General features: G+C 43.8%; 1 protein-coding gene across 2 annotated transcripts in view; it reads left to right on the forward strand.

Moving 5' to 3' along the window:
• Positions 1 to 22,657, forward strand: part of stx8 (syntaxin 8) — a 42,379-nt gene that overhangs the window by 3,758 nt on the left and 15,964 nt on the right. The window contains exons 5-7 of one of the 2 annotated variants that reach the window (XM_076090262.1): positions 1,992 to 2,152; positions 3,290 to 3,382; positions 7,994 to 9,347. In XM_076090262.1, coding sequence (XP_075946377.1) covers positions 1,992 to 2,152; positions 3,290 to 3,382; positions 7,994 to 8,025 — 286 coding nt within the window. In that variant the 3' untranslated portion in view covers positions 8,026 to 9,347. Of the gene's footprint in view, positions 1 to 1,991; positions 2,153 to 3,289; positions 3,383 to 7,993; positions 9,348 to 22,657 lie in introns of those variants that run through there. The other variant, XM_076090261.1, reaches the window with a different exon arrangement.

Consider the following 22,657-nt stretch of genomic DNA (forward strand, 5'->3'; position numbering starts at 1 on the left):
AAAGCCTGCCAGCTTTTCACGTCTGTCTTGTAAATCTGTGTTTTTGGAGATGCTGTTTTTTTTTTACATCGTACAGGACAGCGGGGGTCTACTTTGCGCGAGGACTTTTGAGGGGTAGCTGAAACGAGCGTCACCGTTCCATCAGATCAGTAGGACCAGGTTAGAAAGCCCCTTTTCAATTGACGCCTTGACGACAAGACTGCCTTTCCCTGATAACTCTCACAAGCGTTTTTGGGATTGATCTACTTGGCGGTGCTTTGCACACGCTTTCATCTTTTTTTTTTTAACAGACCACACACCCAATTACATAAAAGGCCCAGTAAAGAAAAATAAATCTCAAATGACATTTGCTAATAAATTAGCTCAGCAAACTGCAATCATGTGGTCTTATGTTTTTTTTTTTTCTTTTTTTAAGTTTGCTCAGTCAGACCGAACTTTAACAGTGATATGTGGAAGGTAATTTGGATTTGTGGGTAGGACACTTTCCCACTGTGTGGTCTCCGAGGACAGAGTGAGGGAGGGGGTGGATTGGCCATGCTTGGATAATCTAAGCCGCTCTTTTTTTTTTTTTGAGGGTAGAAGAAAAGGGGATAGAGGTTACAGAGGGGACTTTAATCTATCCCTGAAACAATACATTCTCGGCATCTCCATTTCCGACTAAGCAAAAGAAGCACATGGCGCCTGCATTTGAAGGCTCGGTTCGCCCTGTCACCCACCTCTCCATCATTGTTCACTAACCTTTTCCTTTGCATCTGATCGCACTGGAAATAGTTGCAATTAGTTAAATCTCCCCTGTCCGAGTCAGTCAAGTCAGGACCCGGGTGCTCGGGGCCCCGGTGGCGGCAGTCTAGCGCCTCGCGGCTGCCAAGAGATGTGCCCGACTGATTTCGGCGCTCCCCCGCCGGCTGGTTAATTGGATCTTCACACACTGGGCACTTTTGCGGAGGAAGTGGCTGGCTGGCACACGGTCTCATAGTAATCAAACATGTCAGAGAGATTAGACCCAATGCCTTGTCTCACCTACTCCCCCGATGGTGTCAAGCCTCAGCTAGCTATAGCGGTGTGGATGGTCTGACGATGCTTTGCACTGCGAGGTGTACAAGATGAAGGGGAGATAAAAGTATGCAGAGAAAGAGATTCACCAAAACAGCTTTCACTGTTGAATTTGAAAGATTGGGTTTAAATGTGCCAATAAAAGCGACACAGTTGGTAGTGGCATGACATGTGGCTCTGGTCACTTTTCCGCCGAGCTCAACCAGCAGACGACTTGCTCTCAGCGTACGCGGTTAAATCCGACCTCACGCAGAGATTGTGAACCCGTCACGGCAAGACGGGCGAAAAGCTGAAACACAGCTTGAAGCTATTAGCAGAAGAATAGCTTTTTAAAGCACACGGCGGTGTTCAGCATAGTACAGTACGGAGAGCTCTCTCTCTCAGGGCCAAACCTCCCCAGCAGTCCACAGTCCTGTGAAAGATTAACACACAAGCTAACCTGGTACATTTCAATCAGTCAAGAAACTTAAAAGACTAAGTGGGTAAATACTGTTCCCTGTGATCTAAAGGGTTCCGTTGTCATAAACTGTTCGAAAGGGTAAAGTATTGGAAAAGGAACATGCCTTGTACAGATGTGTTTGCTGCAAGAGGTTGTACAGATGTGCATTGCACTCCTATCCGTACCGGGCATGTTGACCGTGTTTACTTATGCAGCTAAAAAAGTCACTCATGCGCAATGAGTGTTTCAGACTTGTGTGGAATGGTGATTGTCATCAAAATAAATGGCTTTTTGCCATTTATGTTCAGATGTATTGCACTGCTGGGTGATTTGTCTTTGTTAGTTTTACAGCTGCCGCTCTGCTTTCTTGTAGGAATAGTCATTTCATAGGCTCCAGAACTAATTAGATGAAAAATGACAAAAAAAACTTTTATTTCACCTAAAAACGTGCAGTGTGACATTTTTGCAAACTAAGTATTGTTATGACGATGTCCTTCAGGTCGACGTTGATGGGCGCGGGAACGAGCGGCGGCGGCGGCGGCGGCGGAGGCGGAGGCGGCGGCGTTGCGGTGGCCAACCCCTGGCTGGTCAACGAATCAGAGGAGACCAGAGGGCTGACCTTTGGAGAGATCAAACAGCAGCAACAACGAATCATCGAAGGTAATAAGCAGCAAATGGACTGCGCTTGTTTAACGCTCTTCTACTTCTAAAAGCCAGAATAAAGCTCCACTGCGTCATCGAGCAACCGCGGTGTCAAGTACGCCGTTTCGTTTCTTTTCAATTTAGTTGGCATCAAGACCAAATATGCGCATTGCAACCGTCCAGCATTAACAATTTCCTGCATCACTAGGATAATAATTGTAACTCATACCTGCCCTTATTTATACCTCTCTAACAAGAATGCATTATGAACATATGAAACATCTCTTTTAATGTGTGTGAGAAAATATTATTTTCCAAATATTGCACAAAGGCATTTGAGAGATAAGAGTATTTTACGTCGTAATATGCATTAAACTAGTACTGGCTATGCTGGTGTATGCTAACATATAAAAAGGTGATCATAATAATTCCCCTCTAGAAGACATATTGAAAGCCCCCGCCTGCTTTTCCCCGGTTTTCCCGAATGGCTCCGACTTGACATCAGTTCCCCTGACTCCGAGTGACACTTCATTGCTGCGTCTCCATCGCGCGGCTCTGGTTCTTGTCAATGTGGGATCACAGATTCCTCTTAAGACGGTGAGAACCGAACCACATGGAGGTTGTTCTGGTCCCCTGTGGGGATTTCTGGTGGAGCTGGGTAATGGCGAGCGCCTGAACCTGTGGTCATAAAAAAAAATATCCCAGTGGAGGAGAGCTTGTCAAGCTCGGAAACCTTGCCGAGGCCAGGACCTTTCTTTGAAACAGTGAAGCTTTCGGCTTCACTGTTTTTGCTCTCCACCGTGGCCCGCCGCAGTTATAATAACAGGAGCAGGGCTGAGTGGGGTAAAGTGCTGAATGACTCACATGAGGCACTGTGAGCTGAGCTGGACCCCGACAGCCTGTCATTCCTCTTTCCCAAATAGTTGCCTCATCATATCACAAGTGCAGTATGCTGTTATTATATTGCTCCCTTCTGTCAATTTGCTTTTTCAAACGTTTACTTTACCGTCTGTCCGACCCCACCGCTAAATTTGACGTCGCATTGATTTAATTTGTCCTCGGAGTCTTTTTCTCTTTTCTCCTGCTCGCTCCTCTTTCTTCGTCTTTTGCTCAAGTGTGTTACAAAGTTTGTATTTTCTGTTATTTTCTTCACAGTCCAGGACGAGGGCTTGGATGCGCTAGCAGCCGTCATCAGCAGACAGAAGATCATGGGCCAGGAGATTGGCAATGAGCTGGAAGAACAGAACGGTAAAGTTTAACTTGCACGTGCGTCTGTACAAATTCGTCCCAAAAAACTCAAATTCCATACACATTACACACCGCTGTGTGAATCAGACATACTTGTTCTGCGACGGAATGACTCGCCTCATGTAACTTGCTGGACGGCGATACTCCCTCACACCACCGCAACACGGACATAGTTCAAACCAAGCGCGCACACACACACACACACACACACACACACACACACACACTTCCATTGTCAGAGCAACTGACCTCACATTCAGGTCAAGACCGTTGTCGTATATGTCCCATAGCGAATCTCCATTTTTGCTTAAAATGCATTAAAAAAGTGTTCTGGAATCAGACCTGCTCAGAGATAATGGTGCTTTTGAGTTATTTCTGGCTAAATGCTTCTCTTCTGTCCATAAATAGCTTCCATCACAAGTAAAACGCGCCACACATTAACGGAGTGCATTTCCCCAGACTGCTTCTTTTTTTTTTTTTTTGTACGCTCAGACAGGCGGCACTCGAGACGTAAGACTTTTGGGACGATCATCTGTCAACCGGTGAACAATTAGATCTTTTAATGCATCTCGCTCTCAGAAGAATACTCCAGTTGATAGGCCGAGGCCCGCGAGTGTTACCTTACAAAGAGGATGCACACATGTATTCCTGTCGTTTATAATTATTTTATCTCTAATGTTTATAACAGCGAGCCCGAAACGTGCATTAGTCCGTCAGCTTCCTTTCTGACAATCGGGGTAAGGAACTTCACAGATCCGAAACTGCAGGTCGATAAAAGGAGAGGAGAGTGGATGAATTAGCCCACAGCAGTAATAAAGTAGTGGTGAGGCCGAGTGGCACTGTGGGATGGGGGGGAGGGGGGGGGCTGGTGCCTTTAGAGGGAACTCTAGACTTGATATTTCTCTATCGGCCTCAGGGCTTCAGTAATTAGTAGACTATGCCTCTATTATAGGAAGAAATCTCAACAGAGGGATTGTTAGGCTTTATAAAACCCATTCTAAGAGTATCCTGACAAGCAGTTGTCTCACACACCTACAGCACAGCCAGTTATTGTCTTTTTCTACCCAGCTTCCCAGCCTCCGGTTGGGAAAAGAAGGCGTTGCACTATCCTGTAATATCCTGTCTGAGCAGTTGTACCCAAACAAGCCCACGAGGTTGTACAACCGATTGATCTCGGCATGGAAACAAACGACCAGCCCTTGTGCTGGGAAGGAATGGCAGATGTTTCTGTCGACGAGAAAGAAAGAAAGGGAGGGCGGATTGTTTTAGCCCCGCTCTCCCGTTACCGTATCGAACTAGACACGGATCGCTGCTCTGACGCCCCGACCGGCGTGTTTTTCTTCTCGTTCTTTCAGCTTGATGTCAGTGTTTCCAATAGTATGAACCTGAACGGGCGATGGGAAGAGCCGTAACTGGGAATTCCACCAGTTCCACTGCAAGTAAGCGAGGGAAGGCAAATAGCGGTGGCCCTGGAAACAATGGCTTGTTACTGCTCCCGTGTTTAGAGCCCACATGACTCTTCAATATAAATTTGATGGGAACTCAACTCTTCTGTAATGGCCCAAAACATCTAAGCCACCTGTGGGTATTGTAATCGGCTCCATTTGGTGAAATCCAAACCGTACAAATTTGGAGAAGCCCTCACTAAAAAAGGAAAGCCCATCTTAGTGTTTTGCTATTATGATAAATCCATACTTAGATATATACACTGCCTTTTGTTTATTACAAATAACATTTGTGGGGCATGCAGTGTAACCGGTCCCTGTGTTCACCCAGACTGTTGATAAAGTGTCGACATAGAGTTTCCTTACGGTCTGTCCACAATTTATGGCCAAACTTCAGGATCATAAGGCCTGCTGACACCAGGCAATGACTCACAGGGCCGTCAAGGCTCTGGCCTTCCACTTCTTTCCTTTTGGGGGACCTTTGCTGCCCCTCCATCTCTCATCTCACTCCCTGTTCTCCCTCACCCCTTTTCAACAGTCCTTTATTTTATAAAGCTCTTTCCCGTTTCTTCCATCTCTGTGTCTCTTCTGCATCCTCCCCTGCTGAGTTGTGGGAGACGTCTTAGTTCCTTAGTGATTCTCAGGATGGGGAGTGATGTATCGCACATGTCGATGTGGAGCTAGTTGACCGCTGGTGTAGTCCCCGCGTTCCTTAAGCCTGATTTAGGGTTCTTCGGAGTAACTCACAAGTTTTGAGAAAGGAGTGCGACTAGCTTTGGACACACTTCAAAATACGCTTATGTATTTGTTCCTGTGTTTCCAAGAAGTCTTTCCTGACAAACTGAAAAGCCTGCCAGAAGGCTGCACCCATGTGTAAGTAACGTTTCCTTTTTTTTTACTCCGTTAGTGTTTAACTCTGCATGTTGTCAGTCAGAACAGTGTGATCAGCCCCTCACCAAATAAGAAAAACAGCAAACTAGAAACCAAAATGTTCAATTATTTTTTTCAACCTTATAGAAACGGAGCGCTACAAGTCATTGCTCTTCAAACCACGCCCACCTGAGGAAAAAATGATCGGTGCCACAAAATGCAACTAAGGGCTGAAACACTGACAAAACATCTGTAGCTAGCTAAAAACATCAGAATTTAGCATGTCAAAGGATATTTTAGCACACTATGTCTACCAGGGATGCAGTCTGTAACTAACATGGTGATGGACAAGTTAGCTACGTGTTAGCGAGTTACTGCAGACACAATCGTGCATAGCTTTCCACCATAGCACAAGTGTCTTACTGTCCAAATGCTTTAGCTTAAAGTACAGGAATAAAGTTAGCCTAAAACTGACATTTGGACCGAATGCTTTCCCCCCCTCAATCTTCCTGCTGATGCCTCGCTTCTTATTGCCCTTTTCCTCAGTTCCTCAACTTCTTCACCACACAGCAGATTTTAGGCATTTTTCTGTTTGCCAGCAGGTAAAAGTGACAAGGAGGCTTCACACAATACAAAGTTAACGGAGAGCGGTGGATTGTTTTCCCCTCTGGTGTTGGCGGGACTTAAATGTGCTCCGTCTCTATTCCTACTGGGCATACCAAGTTACTGTGTAGTAGCACTGTTGCTATAGCAGTTGTATTTATTACATATAATTCAAGTATAAAGAGAGTGCTGTGACTTCTCCGTTGTATGCCTTCAGGCCATAAAGCCGCAGCACTCGCTCCAGCTCTCTCCGGTAGTTAATCCAGTATGTGAGGAACGTGGCTTTTGTATTCTTAAGTTTTTATACCCTTGTTATTACAGCATTACCTCTGCATAGATTCAAACTATGTTTAAAGTGCGGTCTGTCCCAAGTATGGTTTTTCCTAATGTGAGACATTGAATCTCAATCAATTCACGTTTTCTGCATTCAACAAAAATCTAAATCGTTCTTCTAGACGTGTGCTGAAATGAGTTGTTAATATTATTGCACGAGACAGCTTTTGTAGGTGCTGCATTTCTTACTCGTATTAAATGTCAAAATGTTTAATGTAAAAAGTAATGGGATAGTTTAATGTTTTCGGAGAGGCAGGGGAAATAGATTTAAGTTATAAAGCAGGGGAATGGCACGGCTCCTTGTTGATCTTGACAGTTGGCGCGTAACCTTGGCGTCCGACTGTCTTTCTGTCTCGCAGGGTTCCTTTTCCCCCTGATCACTGTACTGTAGCAGTGTTTTCCTATAAATAGATTAAGCTCTTTGTAGTTTGGCTCCTCAGGTTTAGCTCATGACCCAAGTGCAGTGGAGGTTGCAGTCATTTCCTTTTTCGGGAAACGAATCCGGCCGAGGTCGGCGAGGAAGATGACCCTTTTCAGAGGTTTAGTGATGAACCCAAAGCCCCCAGTTTCTCCCCGTCTCAGTCTCAACTGGGTCAGAATGGACTGAGATGTAGAAACGAGTAAGCAGACCGATTACCTCCATCTCGGTCTGCTTTATGGCTCATAACATGAATCCACTGCATGCTGAAGATTTTTCCAATTCGACTCGCCAGTCATAACAACAAGAGAAATTCAATCACGATTGTTAGTGTGTTTAAAAAAATGAGTTAAATGATGTGCTGTCGTCCAGTTTCTTTAGTTTTTTTTTTTATCTTCATATTTTTAACATGATGTTACCAAACACAGTATATTTTCATTTCCAAATTTAATGTTGCAGAAAATAGTCCGCCGCATATACCAGCTGCTTGCCTCAGCAGTAGTCTCCCTTCACACCCGAGAAAGATCAACATCAGTTTCACTTTACTGGTGTTGATATTCCTCAGATTGTGGCCTGGAGCAATGACATCAGTCCACGTCGGCGTCTTACGTTTTTTAAGTGACAGACAGTGGGCAGCTTGTTAAAAGTAGCGGTTTTTGGCTGGAGTTCGAGGCAGTCAGAAGTTTAGAGGCTTCTTCTTGATTGGATCTGTGACACATTCCATGTAGTGTAAAATCTCCCGTCTACAGTATCCGTCTTCACGGCTCCATCAAAATCAGGCGTCACTCTTTATAGACTTACTAGACCGCCTCTCTGCGTGTCTGAAGTTCAACAGGAGTTTCCAGCTAAACTGAATCTGCTTCTCAGAGCTCGACACACACGAAGCACTCAAATGAATCAAGTCACTGCCATTTTATTCTGTGTGTTTGTCTCCACATCCAGAACTAATTCTGAAAAGACCTGAAGACCCCTGACGGCTCTAACAGATGTGTTCTAACATCAACTATCACACCTGATTCAGACTGCTTGGTATTGCTCCTCCTATCTATACTGAGGACCCAGTAATAAACACAAAGTGTTCAGTGTATCCGGTGCTGGTGACAAACAGACCCTCATTTGGATTGAGACCTTCTGGAACACATTTTAGATGGATGCGGGAGATGTTTTTCTCCTCAGCACTGCAACAGGCCTGACCACATGTGCACTCTTTGTTTTGTCTGACTCTTGGAGAAAAGAAGAGGTGGATGTCTTTTTTTTTTTTTTTTTGCACGACACAGTAGCAGCCTGGACCAAAAGGTTGAATCCTGTGTGGTCTCGTAACAAGCCTTTGCTTATTTAACAACTTTACCTTTCACGATTATGCAGAGGGATTTAGCGCAGAATGAACTTGTCCCTTAAGTGGACAAAACTCTGGAAATACTATAGCCTACCTGACGGAACCAAAATATTCTTATAAGTCTTATAAAATAAAATAAAATAAAAAAAGCTCTTATAAAATCCTGAATTCTGGGATCTCATCTGAGGATGCACCAATGCCAGTATAGTCATGTACTCGTAAAACTGTTCAGATACAACCGCAGCCGACACCTGCTTGCGTCGTCGTGGTCACATGCAGCCGCTCTCTCCCTGTAAGTCTGCACCGTGTGTGTGCATGTTATTTGTTGGTGAATAAATGCTCCTCAGGACTCGCGCCAGGTTTGTGTCTTTTTTGCCACCTGCCGATTAAAGGGAAGGGGGTTAGCCCCGAAGCTAGCGACGACGGCGGCCCAGGCTCATTTGAAGTGGTCTGACCTTTTTATGGTGGACCAGCTGTAGTCCTTTAAGTGACACGCTTTTCTTATTTTCTTTTTTAAAAATGTTTCTTATAACGTTTTAGCTGATAGCATTAATCACTCAAAATTCTTACTGTTGAATAATGGTTAATTATTAACATCCCTATTGCAAATGCTCTGTTTGTATCAGGAAAACAATAAATATATGAATTTATTATCACCTTTTTGCTATAGGGAAGGTTCAGTTCTGCAACCAAGGGTACACACGGTTACTGCAAAATAGCTTAATATGTGCAATTAATTTTGCATTCCATCCTCGCACCTTTTGCTATCGCATATGAAAGTGGTGATTGACAGAGGATGACACATGCATACATAATGCCAAGTAGTGTCAGCAAAGCATATATAAAGACTTTTTTTTTTTAGTAATGCCTCTATGTAATCAACTATCTTTGTGTTCAAAATGTTTGACACTGACGATGGGAGCCTTTTGTTGCAAATAAAATAAAATAAATCGAAGTACAGAGCAAAAGTGGTTACTGTATTAAGCCAAAGTTGTTTACATTATTATGCACTTCCCATTTATGTATTTAATGTCATTCACGGAGCCCTTAAACAGAACATATGGCTGTTGCAGTGACCTCTTGGTAATGGGAGAGTTTTTAAAGCACTGTTTATTCTGAAGGTAAAAGTGCGCTACCTGCCAAGCGTCTTCTCTGTTAGTAAGCCAGCCGCTTAAGAAAGGCTTTGCTCTGATGATGGACTTCTTGCTAATAATTAGATCACTTATTTTGCGTCAGCAGAGCACGTACAGGGCCGGGGCTGGACAGCACTAATGACTTCCAAATAAACAGTAGAGTGAGAGGAGAGAGGCACTCGCATGCTGCAGCACAGTGACATCAGCCACCAGAGAACGCAGCCCTGCGCTCGCTTCTGCTTTTAGAAACAGCTCGGTGAGCAAATAAACCACACTAATGATGGCACTGGGCAGAGAGTCGGTGTGGTTCGACTTGCAGATTGATTTGTTTGTTTGATTCGCTCCGTTGGAAGGTGAGGCTGGTAGTAGTGAGTAGTGTTTTCCAGACGGCATGGAAATGCAGAGACTCGTGATGTGATGTTCAAAAAAGAGTGTTGTCATCGGAGGAATGTCGAGCTTGCAATGAGCCGCGAAAGAGGGCATCATTTTGTGTGACCACCAGATCGGCTGACTGATGTTTGACTTTGGGAATTATTGAGAACCATAGATGATGGAGGGATAACACACCCACTCTGTGATGTTATTTGGTCTATTTTTACATCAGAAAATGCCAACTTCAGGCAACTATCGGATTTGTTTTTTTTTGGTTTTTGCTACAATTTTGATATGTATGTAAAGCTGCCACTAAGGATCATTTGCATAATTTGTATTGTAATTTTATTGATTAATTCATCATGTATTGTAAATATACCCCAAAAATGTGACAAATGCCCATTACCAAGTAAAGTCTAAAATGGCCTATACCAGTAACTTCGTTTGTCAAACCAAAAACCAAAAGGTAACCAAATACGTGGTATAAAAAAGGACAAAAGCAAATCTTTCAAATACTGTGATTATGAATATGATATGAACAAATTTGAACAAATTTGACAAACTTGATGCTGTGCCTTTAATTAACCCTTTGCTAAATCCCGCCCTTGAACACAGACCGGCCTTGCTTCGTAATGATTTTAACAGTGAATAAAGACCTACCCGGGCTTTACATTGTTGTTCCTTTATAACACCTTCCTTAACACATTCCTTCTGTCTCGATCACAAGATGTGGTGGTTCACTTTTACACTGTGATCTGTACGCTTTAGCTTCTCTCTGCTTCTCTATTTTTAGTTTTTCCAGAGATTACATAACGTTAATTCAGCAAGTGCAGTTAGTGACAGTGTGGGCTCCATGGTAACGTAGCTCTGACAGCTTGATGGAGTAGCAGCGCGGAGGGGTGGGGGGGCTCCAGTCCCTCCATCCTATTCTGTTGAATCCCATTGTGTGGGGCATATTTTGATTCCCCTCATTTCTCCGGGCACACATTGTGCTACATCCTGAGACCTGTCCACTGATATCGATATTATAAAACCACCGGTTCGGTTGTCGTTGATTTTCTGAGCCGGTAAATGAGAACAGTAGATTAAGTTTCCAATGTGTTCTGGGATGTTGCCAGATGGAACTACTTGTGGATTTAAGGAATGCATAAAGTAGCGTTTTAACCGGATTATTTTATATCTACTCAGCCCTACTCCAGAACGATGATCTGTCTCATCGATGAAATTGTTTCATATTTATACTTGTTGTAGATTAAATCTGTTTTCAGAGGGTTTAAGATTCCCAAAAGACATCGGATGTGGGATGGAAAGATGGCCAAATGAAGATGCACCGCAAGTCACCAGGCCAAGCCTCTTGTGCCACGCATCCTAACCAGGGCACAATCAATCATGAGCCCTTGTGTCCTTATTTCTCTATCTATCCATCCCGGCATCCATCTCTGTCTAAGGCATGTTGGTGTCACACTGATAGAGTTGCGAAGAAGAGGGAGCTAACAATGAGATGAGGGACTTGGGTCACATCGACTACAGCCAAGTGATGAATAATCCAGTTTAGGCGCAGCAAGGAAATTAACATTCTTGGACGCTAAACAAAAACATCTTGAGACATTTCATCAATCACGCCTTCTTTTGTTTCCCTCAGTGGATTGATGCTCCCTTTTTATCACTCAGAAAGTGAGATTTTAGACTTTGGGTTTCTTTATTGTCTGGAAATGCAACCTGTTGTACCTTTTTAATGCCCCTGATTGGTTTCATGCGTCCTTTCACCAGCGTTTTTAGATGAAAGTCAGAAAACGTGAGATTCTTAAGCGATTTCACTGGCTTTCATTGTGCAGAATTTCTTCATGGTCATGTAATGGCACCACAATCAGTCTCTGATCTGAATGTGAAAGTCTTTGGTGGATTGAGTGAAAAATCCATACATAAAAAAGTTGCCTGAATGTTTCCTTATGTGGTTTTTCTGACAGAGAAGGCTCAGTGCCAGTAGCTTATTTTCCATCGCACACTCACTTCTGATTTACTGAAGAAATGTTATTCGGTGACAATGGAGAGAAGGTAGTCGTACCCGGCTTTGATTATTAAGGCAACCTCGTATGTTATAAGCATTAGGTCTAATTTTTGACAGAGTTGTTGCTTGTGTAAAGCATTTCAAAGCCACATAAGTTGCACAAGATATCACTGATATTTTCCGTGCCTGTATCATATAGGGGGAGCCATGTTTGCCCCGGAAGCAGCAGCAATTTACAAGACCCCTATCTCAATCAAACATTTTAACATAGTTTTAAATATAGATAAATTAATCTTTACATTTGATATTTTCACGCTTAGCTAAGTCTTATAACACAAAGCTGTGGTACTTTAAATGTTTTGTGTCTCTCAACAGAGGACTAGTAATGAATTCCTCCTTATGTCATTTGTTATTAATAGATGGCAACATGTAGGAGGCTTTCGCACTTGGAGGTTTCCCTCCTTTCTGCTTTACAAGCTGCAAGCTTTGTTGCCGTATCGTGGCTTTGATTTGTCTCGATCCATCTGGAACAAATGTGTGCTGGTGACAGTCGTAAGCAGGAAAGGCCCCACATTAAAAGGCCAGTGGCAGAAATTGTTAAGACTACAGGAATAGACAACCATCTGTAAATGGGGAAGTAGCCATAGCTAGTTTTGTGCCCAAACAATGTTTGTATAATTGGTTAATTTATTGAATGGCACCAATTATAAGCAGGTGATGGCTCCTTGAGAACTGAGATTTAGTTTTGGTAAATCCTGGTTATTTGTTGCCCAATAGATGGCAGATTAAAGCAAGGTGGGTGGAAAGAATAGAGCATATTGGGATGTGGCCCATGTCATCGCATTGGAGAATAATCCACCAAAGTTTATCACATTTCTGGATGTTTCTATGTACTGTTGTGTCAGGGATTTTATAGTACATGGAGATGTATCCACCCCACAGCTCTGTGGATCAGATGATCCTGACTCTGCATGTTCGTAGGAGCGGATGTTGTTTTTAACTGGAACTGTTATGGGAGAAATCTCTCATTTGACTCTATTAATCTCAAATATTGCCTGTTTAGCACAACATTGGTTCCAACACACTCCTCTCACAAGCAAGTTAAAATGCGGTCTGTTTTGCTGGCATATTTTGTTTTAAGCAAATAAGTTGGAGAAATGATAGCTTTGAATTAGATCGATAAATTTGATTTGGAATGAAGACGTCTGCTTTATGCAGTAGGAGCATGGAAATAAAATAGGAGCAGAACAGACATTCCCATTCAAATCAACGTAGCAGGATGGTCAGCGGCGGCCATTTTTATGTGTACCCTAACTTCCGTATGAACTAAACTGACATACAACAAGTCTGCTGACTCACTGAGGGGAGGTTTTGCGATAACGAATAAACAACTTAATGCTTTATTCTCACACTCTTGATGAGTGACGACTTTGTTCGGCTCATTTCCTGTAACTAGTGTATCATTGAAGCATGGTGGAAGTAACAAACCAGCCAGCTGTCAAGTTAGCTAGCTCGCTAATTCCACCATGCTTTAATGCTACACAGGTTACAGAAAACTAGCTAAACAGCAGACTGGTGGTCAACAACAGCGCAGGAGGACAAGCTAAGTAGCTAACTAGCCAGCCATCTGTCTCCCCAGCGATCCCCGTCAACACTTTACAGCCCCACTGACGTGTGTTGTCACCATCACAACAAACAACAATCCTTTTGAACCAGCCAAATAATCTCAGAAAACAGTTTGATGACCGTTCTACGCTTATTCTATTTCTATGAGTAGAAGATTCCCTTGCGGCCTGACCTTCTCTTTTTTATCTCTCACCTGCACACCCCCATATATTCACACACCACAGTCATTACGTATATAATGGAGACCGGCACCTAGAGAAGCCCAATTTTTACGGTATGATGCTGGAATGAGGTGTGGTCGGTTCTGCTCAGCTCATCTGCAGACGCGGATCACATCCAGATGTCCACCAACAGGCTCGTGCATAGACTGGGCGAGGTTGTTTCCCCTTCTACTCCCTACTCCATCCATCCTTCACAGCACGCACAGCCACCATGCTGGCAGCCGCAAGCTTTCTCACAAACTATCAGTTCTCCCAGAAAACACATACGCTAATAAGGAAGGGAAAAAAGAGAAATCAAGGACGGTATGATTTCACTAGTTCTTTCCCACCACCATCCTTAAAAGCAGATGATGACACAACACTTGGAAACAAACACCTTTTGGACTGTGTGTGTGTTCTTTGAAGGGTTTGGTCTCATTACCATGTCTTTGGGTAATCCGTCTTTATAGTACTGTCCAAGTGGACATTAGAGGGGGTTTAGCTGGCATTATGGGTTTTATTGTGATGCTAATAATGTGATTCTGCAATCTTTATAATCTATTATATTAATGTATTAACCACGCATGATTTCAATCGTCATAAACAACTTAAGTTCAATAACTTTTTTTACCATTGTACTTTCTATTATTGAAAGAGAAGCTTTGATGATAGTGAGGCGAAGTCCTGCCCCTTCCTGTGGACTACCATGTGACCTTATTTTGGAAAAAAATATACGGGTTGAGACAAATATTTGGTTTGAATGGCGCCATGAATTACACACATAATAATTTATAATAATTTTGCAAGTCTAGAAAGTTGCAGTTTGTTTGGCATACATGTCTTTTTCTGAAATATGTCCCATGGGGAACCCCGGAAGGGGAGGTACAAGCCTCTCTATTTTCAACCAGCTTCGTATCGTTGCAATGTGGGTGGTATGTGCAAATGGACGATGTTAGGCTTCCCTCTGTGTTGCCGACGTGCTGAGCTCCCCAGTCCTTTGCCGTTGAGGGTCCAATGGATGATGCGAAACGTGCCATTTCACGCCGTCCGATGGACTTTCTGCGGCGGGTGAGCGTGGAGCTCTGTGTGCTTGCAGCGTGGGAGGAGGTCGAACGCTGTTCATTTGCATAGACTACCCCGCACTGCAGTGATGCAAAGCTGGTTGAAAACCGGCAAAGTGGAAGTCTGACGTGCCACTGTGGCCAGACTCTTGTACTCATCCACTTGGGGATGCTGAGTAGGGCGGCAGCCTCCCTGTACTGAACCACCATCAATCACTTTTAGATTTTTGCTCTAAAGCTTTTTCAAAATAGAAAAAAATGATTGATGTTCCATACAGGTGCATGTCAGCGAACGCACACTTTAACGCAACTTGTTTGCTTGCTATGCCGCTGCGCTGTTAATACCATCCTCTATAAGAATCAGTTGGAAAATCCCACAATATGACTGTGAATGAGATAAGAACTTAATTCTTTTTCAACCTTTATTCATTCAAGAAAGTTTCACTGAGAGGAAGCCTCTCTTTTGCAGGAAAGCCCTGAACCCATTTGCACAATTCACACACCTTCGCCATCGTAACACTGAATGTGTGGTAATACATCAATCATATGAAGAACATGAAGTCATTATACGGATATTACTGGATTACCTGCTCAAAAGGATTTGCCTGCATTACGTTTGCACAGCCAAGACACTGCTGTGTTTAGTTTTTGTTTGGGGGGGGGAACAGCCCGAGTGCGTGTGGTATGTGTACAATTTAACGGCAAACTGATGTTGATACTTTGCTGTAATGTTTCCCTGGAGAGTTCTTGCGGGCGGTTTGTCTAGGGGAAGCACATTAGCTGTATGTGTTGGTGGTATTGGTGGTTGGGAACCTCTGCTGAACGTCTGCTGCCAGTTCCTTTGGCTCTGGGCGAAGGATTCCCTGCCATTTAACGGTACCTTAGACTGACTCAGGCTTGGCCCAGCAGGTTCCCCCCCTTTTGGCTAACGCAAGTGACAGCGGGAACAAATCCTCCTCCTCTGTTTATTTAATTGCTAACCGCTCCGGTTTGGAGGCCACGTTGAAAGGCGCCGACGAGCCGATAGCCGCCTCGCGTTCCCCTCAGCCTCGGGGAAGCATGGGTCATCCCACGTAATGAGTGGAAGGACTTACTTTTCCGGGTCTGCCTCGACCCAAAGCCAGCACGTGGTTCCCATTTAAGCATTTGGGGGGGGGGGGGGGGGGGGAGGACTGCACCTTCATCTGCACCTTCATCTGCTGGGCATTTTTATGTGTTTATGTGTGTGTATACATCTGTTCTTCAGCACTCAGTGAGTGTGTGTTTGAGAGTGTAAGTGCCTCGTCTGAGTGTGAGGTCATTGTGTTTGTGCTGAAAGTCGACACCACATGTCCAGCATATTGTCGGGGTTGTTGCTGGCACACAGACCATGTTGATGTATCTGCACGAGGAGCTCAGAGGCCACCGGCCGGCCCGAGATGGGATAGGGGTACACAGACACACGCACGCACACACGCACGCACACACACACACACTCACGGAGTGCAGTAGACAGCAGGGTGGGCTAATCTTACAGTTGCACTGTGCAAAGACGGGGAGGCGAGGGAGTCTGAGAGTGACGAGATGGAAGGAGGGCGAGGGAGAAAAGCAAATGCTAAAGAGAGTGTAAGAAATGGAGAGAGCGAAGAATAAATTAAGATACTTCGAGATGTTATTCTTTTAAAGAAGAACTTGGCCAACTGAACTCACTCACGAGGAACGTAAAAAAAATGGACGTGTATTGAGTATTTTACTGATGATTTGTACTAAAATATCAGCACAACGTAACTGTAGACATAACATCACTGTGTTGTTATTGCGTTGGAGAGGTATTTGACGGGAGGTAAATTTCAGCGATAGCTATCACCTAACCTTCAAAGCGATGCTGTTCGTATCTGTCCCATTAGAAGCTGTTACAAGTCTTTGCAAAAGAAACGTGTCGCAGACATGTCGCCTTTCTAGAACAAAAACCTTTCAAGTGGGAAACGCTTCATGTGTTATCTGATAACACATGAAACATGTGTGCCGTGAGACACAATCTGCAGGCCAAACTGAGGATGAGAGTGCCCCCCCCCCCCCCCCCCCCCCACCACACACACCCCCTTAGACCAAAGATGAAAAACATAAGTTTGCCTCACAATTTAAATAAGAGGCCCTTTATTGGTCTTTTGTTTTTGTGTAAAATGTTGACGTCCGTTTAACGTGTTATGGGCACTGCACAGATCTGTGCCGCTTGAACAAGCAAGGCCCCCCTAGAAGAAAGAAAGGCTTTTGATCTGTAATCTAATCATTCTCATCTGTCTCACTCTGTTTCCAAGCTGCTATTGTTACACATTCAAGACTAAGTGCTTTAGTGTTAGCAAATACCTGCACTGTCCAGAATAAAGAGGACAAAGTTACACGCAAAAAACATATTGAACTTTTTTAGGAATTACTAAGATCTAATTTTTTTAAACATACTTGTTGATTTATTTCTTAATAGTGTTCTGCCATTTTTTTGTTTTTGTTCCAAGGTAATCCACATCAGTAAAAGTCTCTTTACAATGCATAAAGTATTTCTTTTAGTTTTGATATTACACATTAAACTCTTTGTTGGCCAACTAAGGGACTTAAAAGAAGTATTTAATATGGCTGTAAAACTGTAAGCTTTCCATACGATTTCTGAACCACTGCTAATATAATAATATAGTGTATGAACATAAAACGTTTCTGCTATTGATATTGTTCATTGCTAGTGATTAGAAAAATGATAATAAAAGCGGTAAATGTTTCTGTAGTGAAGCACTTAAGTCATTCACTTCTGTGAACTTCTCAATGAGATTGAAATGGAGAAGAAAATCATGAGCAGCTCCCTCATGCAGCCCACACATGGACCCACTAGTGGGCGGCAGAGGCGGCACACCAGTTGTGTTCCTCAGTGAAGCTCTCGGTGTGGAATGATTCTCGGCTCTGTGCTTTCCCCTCCGTGGGATGGAAGTGATTCGGTGGTGGAGGGATCCAAGTTTAGGGGCGGACGTGGAGGGAGTCCCAGGATCTCACGCAGGATTTGTTCATTCGTTTAATTCCTCCTCCTCCCTTTCAGCTCGGAGGAGCTGGGTAATCACACGACAGCTGTAGGTGCAGCTGTTTGAATGGCTGCAGCTTGCATCGCACCGTCGGACCTCAGAGCCGCAGGACGACGACGAGATTCGCACCGTGGTGTTTCATTCACGCGCGTCATTCATTCGTGGGTCCTGTGTGTGTGTGTATGTGGTTTGGCCTCCATGTCTTAGCTGTCCGTGGCCCACAGTGGAGCGTGCGGTCTTGTTGCGTCATGTGTTTTTTTGCCTGTTTGCTTAGTGCCCCACTCCGCTCCCGTGCACAAGCTATGTGGGAGGCTGTTTCCTCTCAGGATGGGAAGTTGTTCCAGCCGCGCTGTTGGCCAAACATTTACTCTGGCCTCCACGAGAGCGCAATTACCCAAAGTCCACCGCATACTCACTATGATTTTTCAGCAATTACGTGCATCTGATGTGCCAATCCCTGGTATGCCCAGCTCTGTCCCGGTCAGTTCCAGATTCACACCGGAGTTGTTGGCATCAGCGTATTCAAGCACATTACGTCTAGATTGGGTTATGTGTGTAATGTAAAGCCCTTATTAGTTGGCTTTTGTCTTTGTTTGACTTTTGATCCCATCCTCATGTGGCCACATTGTGTTTTTTCCCCGTCCTGCAACTGTACTTTCGGGACTCGCCTCACACGGCGGTGGGAGGAGAGTGTCTCCCTCTGTGTATGGCGCATTTGTGTTTCTCTCATCTCCAAATGATGCGCTTCCTCCCATTTCCCACCACTCTCCTTCTCTCTCCTGCTCTCGCTCTCGCTCTCTCTTTCACACATTTGCAATACAAGAATATTTGCCCCTGATAGCATTCCTTTGCCACAAAAGGAAAAGGCATTTGAAAGCCACCGTGACCTGCGTGTTCTTATTTTCCCATACACGGCTTCTTATTGTTTCCGAGCCACCGATAGACTCCCCTATCAGAAGTGCCACTTATTAGGACTTTGAACTTAAGATCCATATTGAAAGATGCTCACGCGCAGTGCACGTTCCAAAGTAAAGTCCACCAATCCCGTCTTATCTGAGAATATTCCAGGCCGAACAACAACCCTGTGATGTTTCATGTTCCGCACCCCCATTGATCTTTTCACAGATAAATACCAGCTGGCCCTGAACTGTCTTTCCCACAATAAAACATCTCTATCGGGGTGAGAGAGCTCTATGTGTCTCACCGTTCCCGTTCTCCCTCTGAACGGCAGCGGGCCTTAACGCTGTTGAGATGACTCCTCTTCAGCCCGGGGACGTAAAAAGTTTGTCGGAAGCGTGTCACATCCGGGAGGTTTAGGTCTGTATGATGCTCATAGACAAAACACACACACACGCGTGTTTGTGTCAGCGTCTGTGCGTGTGAGCACATGTGTCTCCATGTGTGTGAGTGCATTATGAGTGAAACGGGGTCTGGCATCGAGATCAAAGTCCCTCCATAACTCCTCAGTCGGTCGGTCGGCCAGCCGACGTATTGCCAGGAAGCTCCACTCACCGCGGGGGATGTTGAGTTATTAGGCTCAGATCATTTCAATTACAACACAGTTGTTCACCCAGTGAGACACTCGGTCTCTCTCTTTCTCTCTCTCTTTGTCTTTTTCTTACTTTGTTTACAACTCGGTCATGATTAGGAAAACTAATATGGCTTGTTATTGGAAAAACAGACTTGGATACTTTTCAAAAATGTCAGTTGAAGTGATTTTATTTGTTTATTTGCACATGTGCACATATATAGAAAGATAAGTTCAAACACTGTGCAGGAGAGGTTAGAAGCCAGAAATGGCTAATGAAGGTACCTCTCCTATTAAATAGCAATAGTCATACTTGAAAAGAGGATAAAGGATTTAACAGAAAGATCAAAAAAAAAAATGAATAATTCAACAAAGTTTCAAGGCTAGTAGGCAGTAATACAAAGATTGATTAAAAAAAATAGAAAAAGATGAAATGCAATAAAATCCATGTAGTGTTATTAATTTGCTATTTTATGTCCTTTTCTGTGTTTTTTGGAATAACGATAAGATTGCAATCCTCAATTAATTGTAACAGGACACGTCAGAAATCATCTCTGTTATTTTGGATGAATGTCATTAACACTTTAAACCTTGCCAAGGCTGCTTTGTAGATGAAGTGGGGGCGAAAATTGTCCTTTAAGTTTTTTTTTATTTCTGGTTAACGTTACAAATTGTAACGTGTCATTGCCAAAAAAACAACAAATTTATCCCGGGCTCCGGACTGCGACCAAGATGGTGAGCGTTCAAGTTCAACTTAACTGGGTTGCATTCGTGCAAGTGCATGGTGATCATTGTCATTGGTGCCCCCTCCGGCACTTGGCAGCCTACGCACAGCGGGTGATTCGTGTGTCTTTCAGCGACAAATAATGTACATGTACACAAGTGGCACAGAACTTCACGAAATAATCCGTTTAGCTGTTATCGGTTCCAAAAATAAAACTGTCTGGAGCTGATTATTTAAAAAAGAAAAGAAAAACGAGGAAGGAAAGACAGCGAGAGGTTTGGACTTAGACGTCACTGATGGCGAAAGTGCCGTCAGGAAGAGACCGGTCAGCACTTAACACTATGCTATACCAAAAAAAAGAAAAGGGTGTGACCCAACCATGTGCTGCTGCGACCAAACGGAGAAACTTGGTAGCACCAGTGCTACCAGTGGCATAGTTAGTCTGGAGCCCTGAGTTAATCGAAAGAATGCAACCTTCAAATAACCCACAACTGCCTTTGTGTCGATGTGTAATCATTAAGTTTACTTAATATTACAAATATACCAGCAGTTCATTTTCGTTCATAACACCTGTGGAAATCTACTGGTTCACTTCATCCAATCAAAACTATTCTGTTTCATCTTCTTTAAATTTGAATTTAAAGAAGATGAAACAGAACCCTCCTGGGTGTCCCTGCTAATGAAGTGTGATGGTAGTGATGAAGTGATGAAGTGTAACAGCGGCTGGTTTGGAGGTGCTGTGCCAGTGACAGGGTGGTCCATGCCTCACGCTGCCTCTGCTGCTGCTGGCACCCTCATGCTCATCATGCACACATTGTTCGGTGGCACCTGGCCATAAGAAGGGTGATGGCGTAAAACCTGGTAATGATCAGACTTCTCCTCCATGCTGTTGGTCTTAGCGCTGTGTTCTCTGTGTGTGTGTGTCTGTGTGTGTAAATCCTTGTTGCCATTAATCCTAAAATGACAGAGCTGATCACGTGCGTGTTAATTGCATGTAATGCACCGGTCACTTCAATTCATTGTCGTTGCATTCACTGCCCGCCCAAATAAGATGAGGAATGGTGGTGAATCTGGCAGCCCTACGCAGAAATAGTTAAGTGTAAAAGGCTGTTTATCTTTGTCTGTGGATGACATTATGGGTTTGATTTTTAAGTCATCGCGTGCATTATATATATATATATATATATATATATATATATATATATATATATATATAGAAGGTTTCCAGCTGTCTCGGGACAGCCCACACTCATAATTGTTAAAACCCATTACAGCCAAACGACACACGCCCGACAGTCCCTGATGACATCTCTGATTCTGCCTCCGGGGTTTTGTTTTTATTCCGCCGGTATCAGAAGATGACAGCGTGACTCACCTGTTTTATCTTTTCTTCATGTGCACAGTGTTGATCATTTCCAGTTTCCAGGTTGTTTAAAAAAAGCTGCAGTGCTATTCTAGTCATGCGATGCCCCTGAAAAGGCCCAGAGTGAATTATTATGTCCGATCCCAGCGGTGCGTTGGAGCGTCATAGGATGGGCAACTGTTGGAAGGAAGGAAATACATGTTGAAAGAATGAATGAAGAAGCAATCTTAAATGTCATAATAGTTGCTACTCAACATAGCCAGCAAGTACAAGCGCCAAGTGATGAATGAACATGTACCACCTTATCACCATAACTTGCTTGACCAACGTGCTAACTTTGGTAACATGCTTAAGATGGCAGTAGCATGACAAACCTTATGTTCTCCTCCCACATCACTTTGGTGGGTTCCCATAATTCACATGGACCTTGTCTTTGGAGTCCAGCAAGCGCAAACCCAATGGTCTGTGCGTGCTGAAACTGAACTAGTGCGGAGGCTTTTTCTCAATTTATGTGCTTTTTTTAAGTGTGCTCTTTCAAATGGAGGTTCAATTCCGAGAAATTCATTCATCAGCCGGTCGTTCAATTTTCGGTGTCCATCATGCGCGGTGATGGATCTCGGGGTAAACCTAGCGGGGTTAGGGAGGTGAAACTGTCCGTGGACACACAGCCGGTTTCAGTTTCAAACTGGCACACAAGTGGTTGGGATTAGGGCTGGAAATGTGGAGGCCATGTATGTAATGGTTGTCAAAGTGGTGGGTCACTGCTGTTCCAGCTTTTTGGTTTATTTATACCGCTTTTCGTCCTCTTCAGATTCAGTTTGTATTATTTTTTTGGGAATTTGGAAACCAAGAACAAGTTCACGCGGGACTGTACAACTGTCTTCACAATGTGCCAGTGGCTCTCTTCGTACCCTTGTCATGAGAATACTTGATACTGTTTGAAATGAATATTTAGAGGTGGAAGGCGGCTTCCCTCTGCTGTCAGCGGGCTACAACCTCTCCTGCCGGAGTAGTAAAGGTACATTCAGTCCAAGGTTGACAAAGACGGTTCCAACACAAAGTTTTCATTGACAGAGCGTGCGGCCCCACAACATGAATAAACAACACTCTCTTTGGATCATTGTCTGCGTGAGCTTTGATGTTTATCATCACTCAGCTAGCCAATACCCTGGAGAGAGAAACTGTCTAATGATGCAATAAAGGATATCTTA

This window comes from Anarhichas minor, unplaced genomic scaffold, assembly GCF_050575085.1.
Source record: "Anarhichas minor isolate MPS153535 unplaced genomic scaffold, ASM5057508v1 ptg000012l, whole genome shotgun sequence".
Lineage (NCBI taxonomy): Eukaryota > Metazoa > Chordata > Actinopteri > Perciformes > Anarhichadidae > Anarhichas > Anarhichas minor.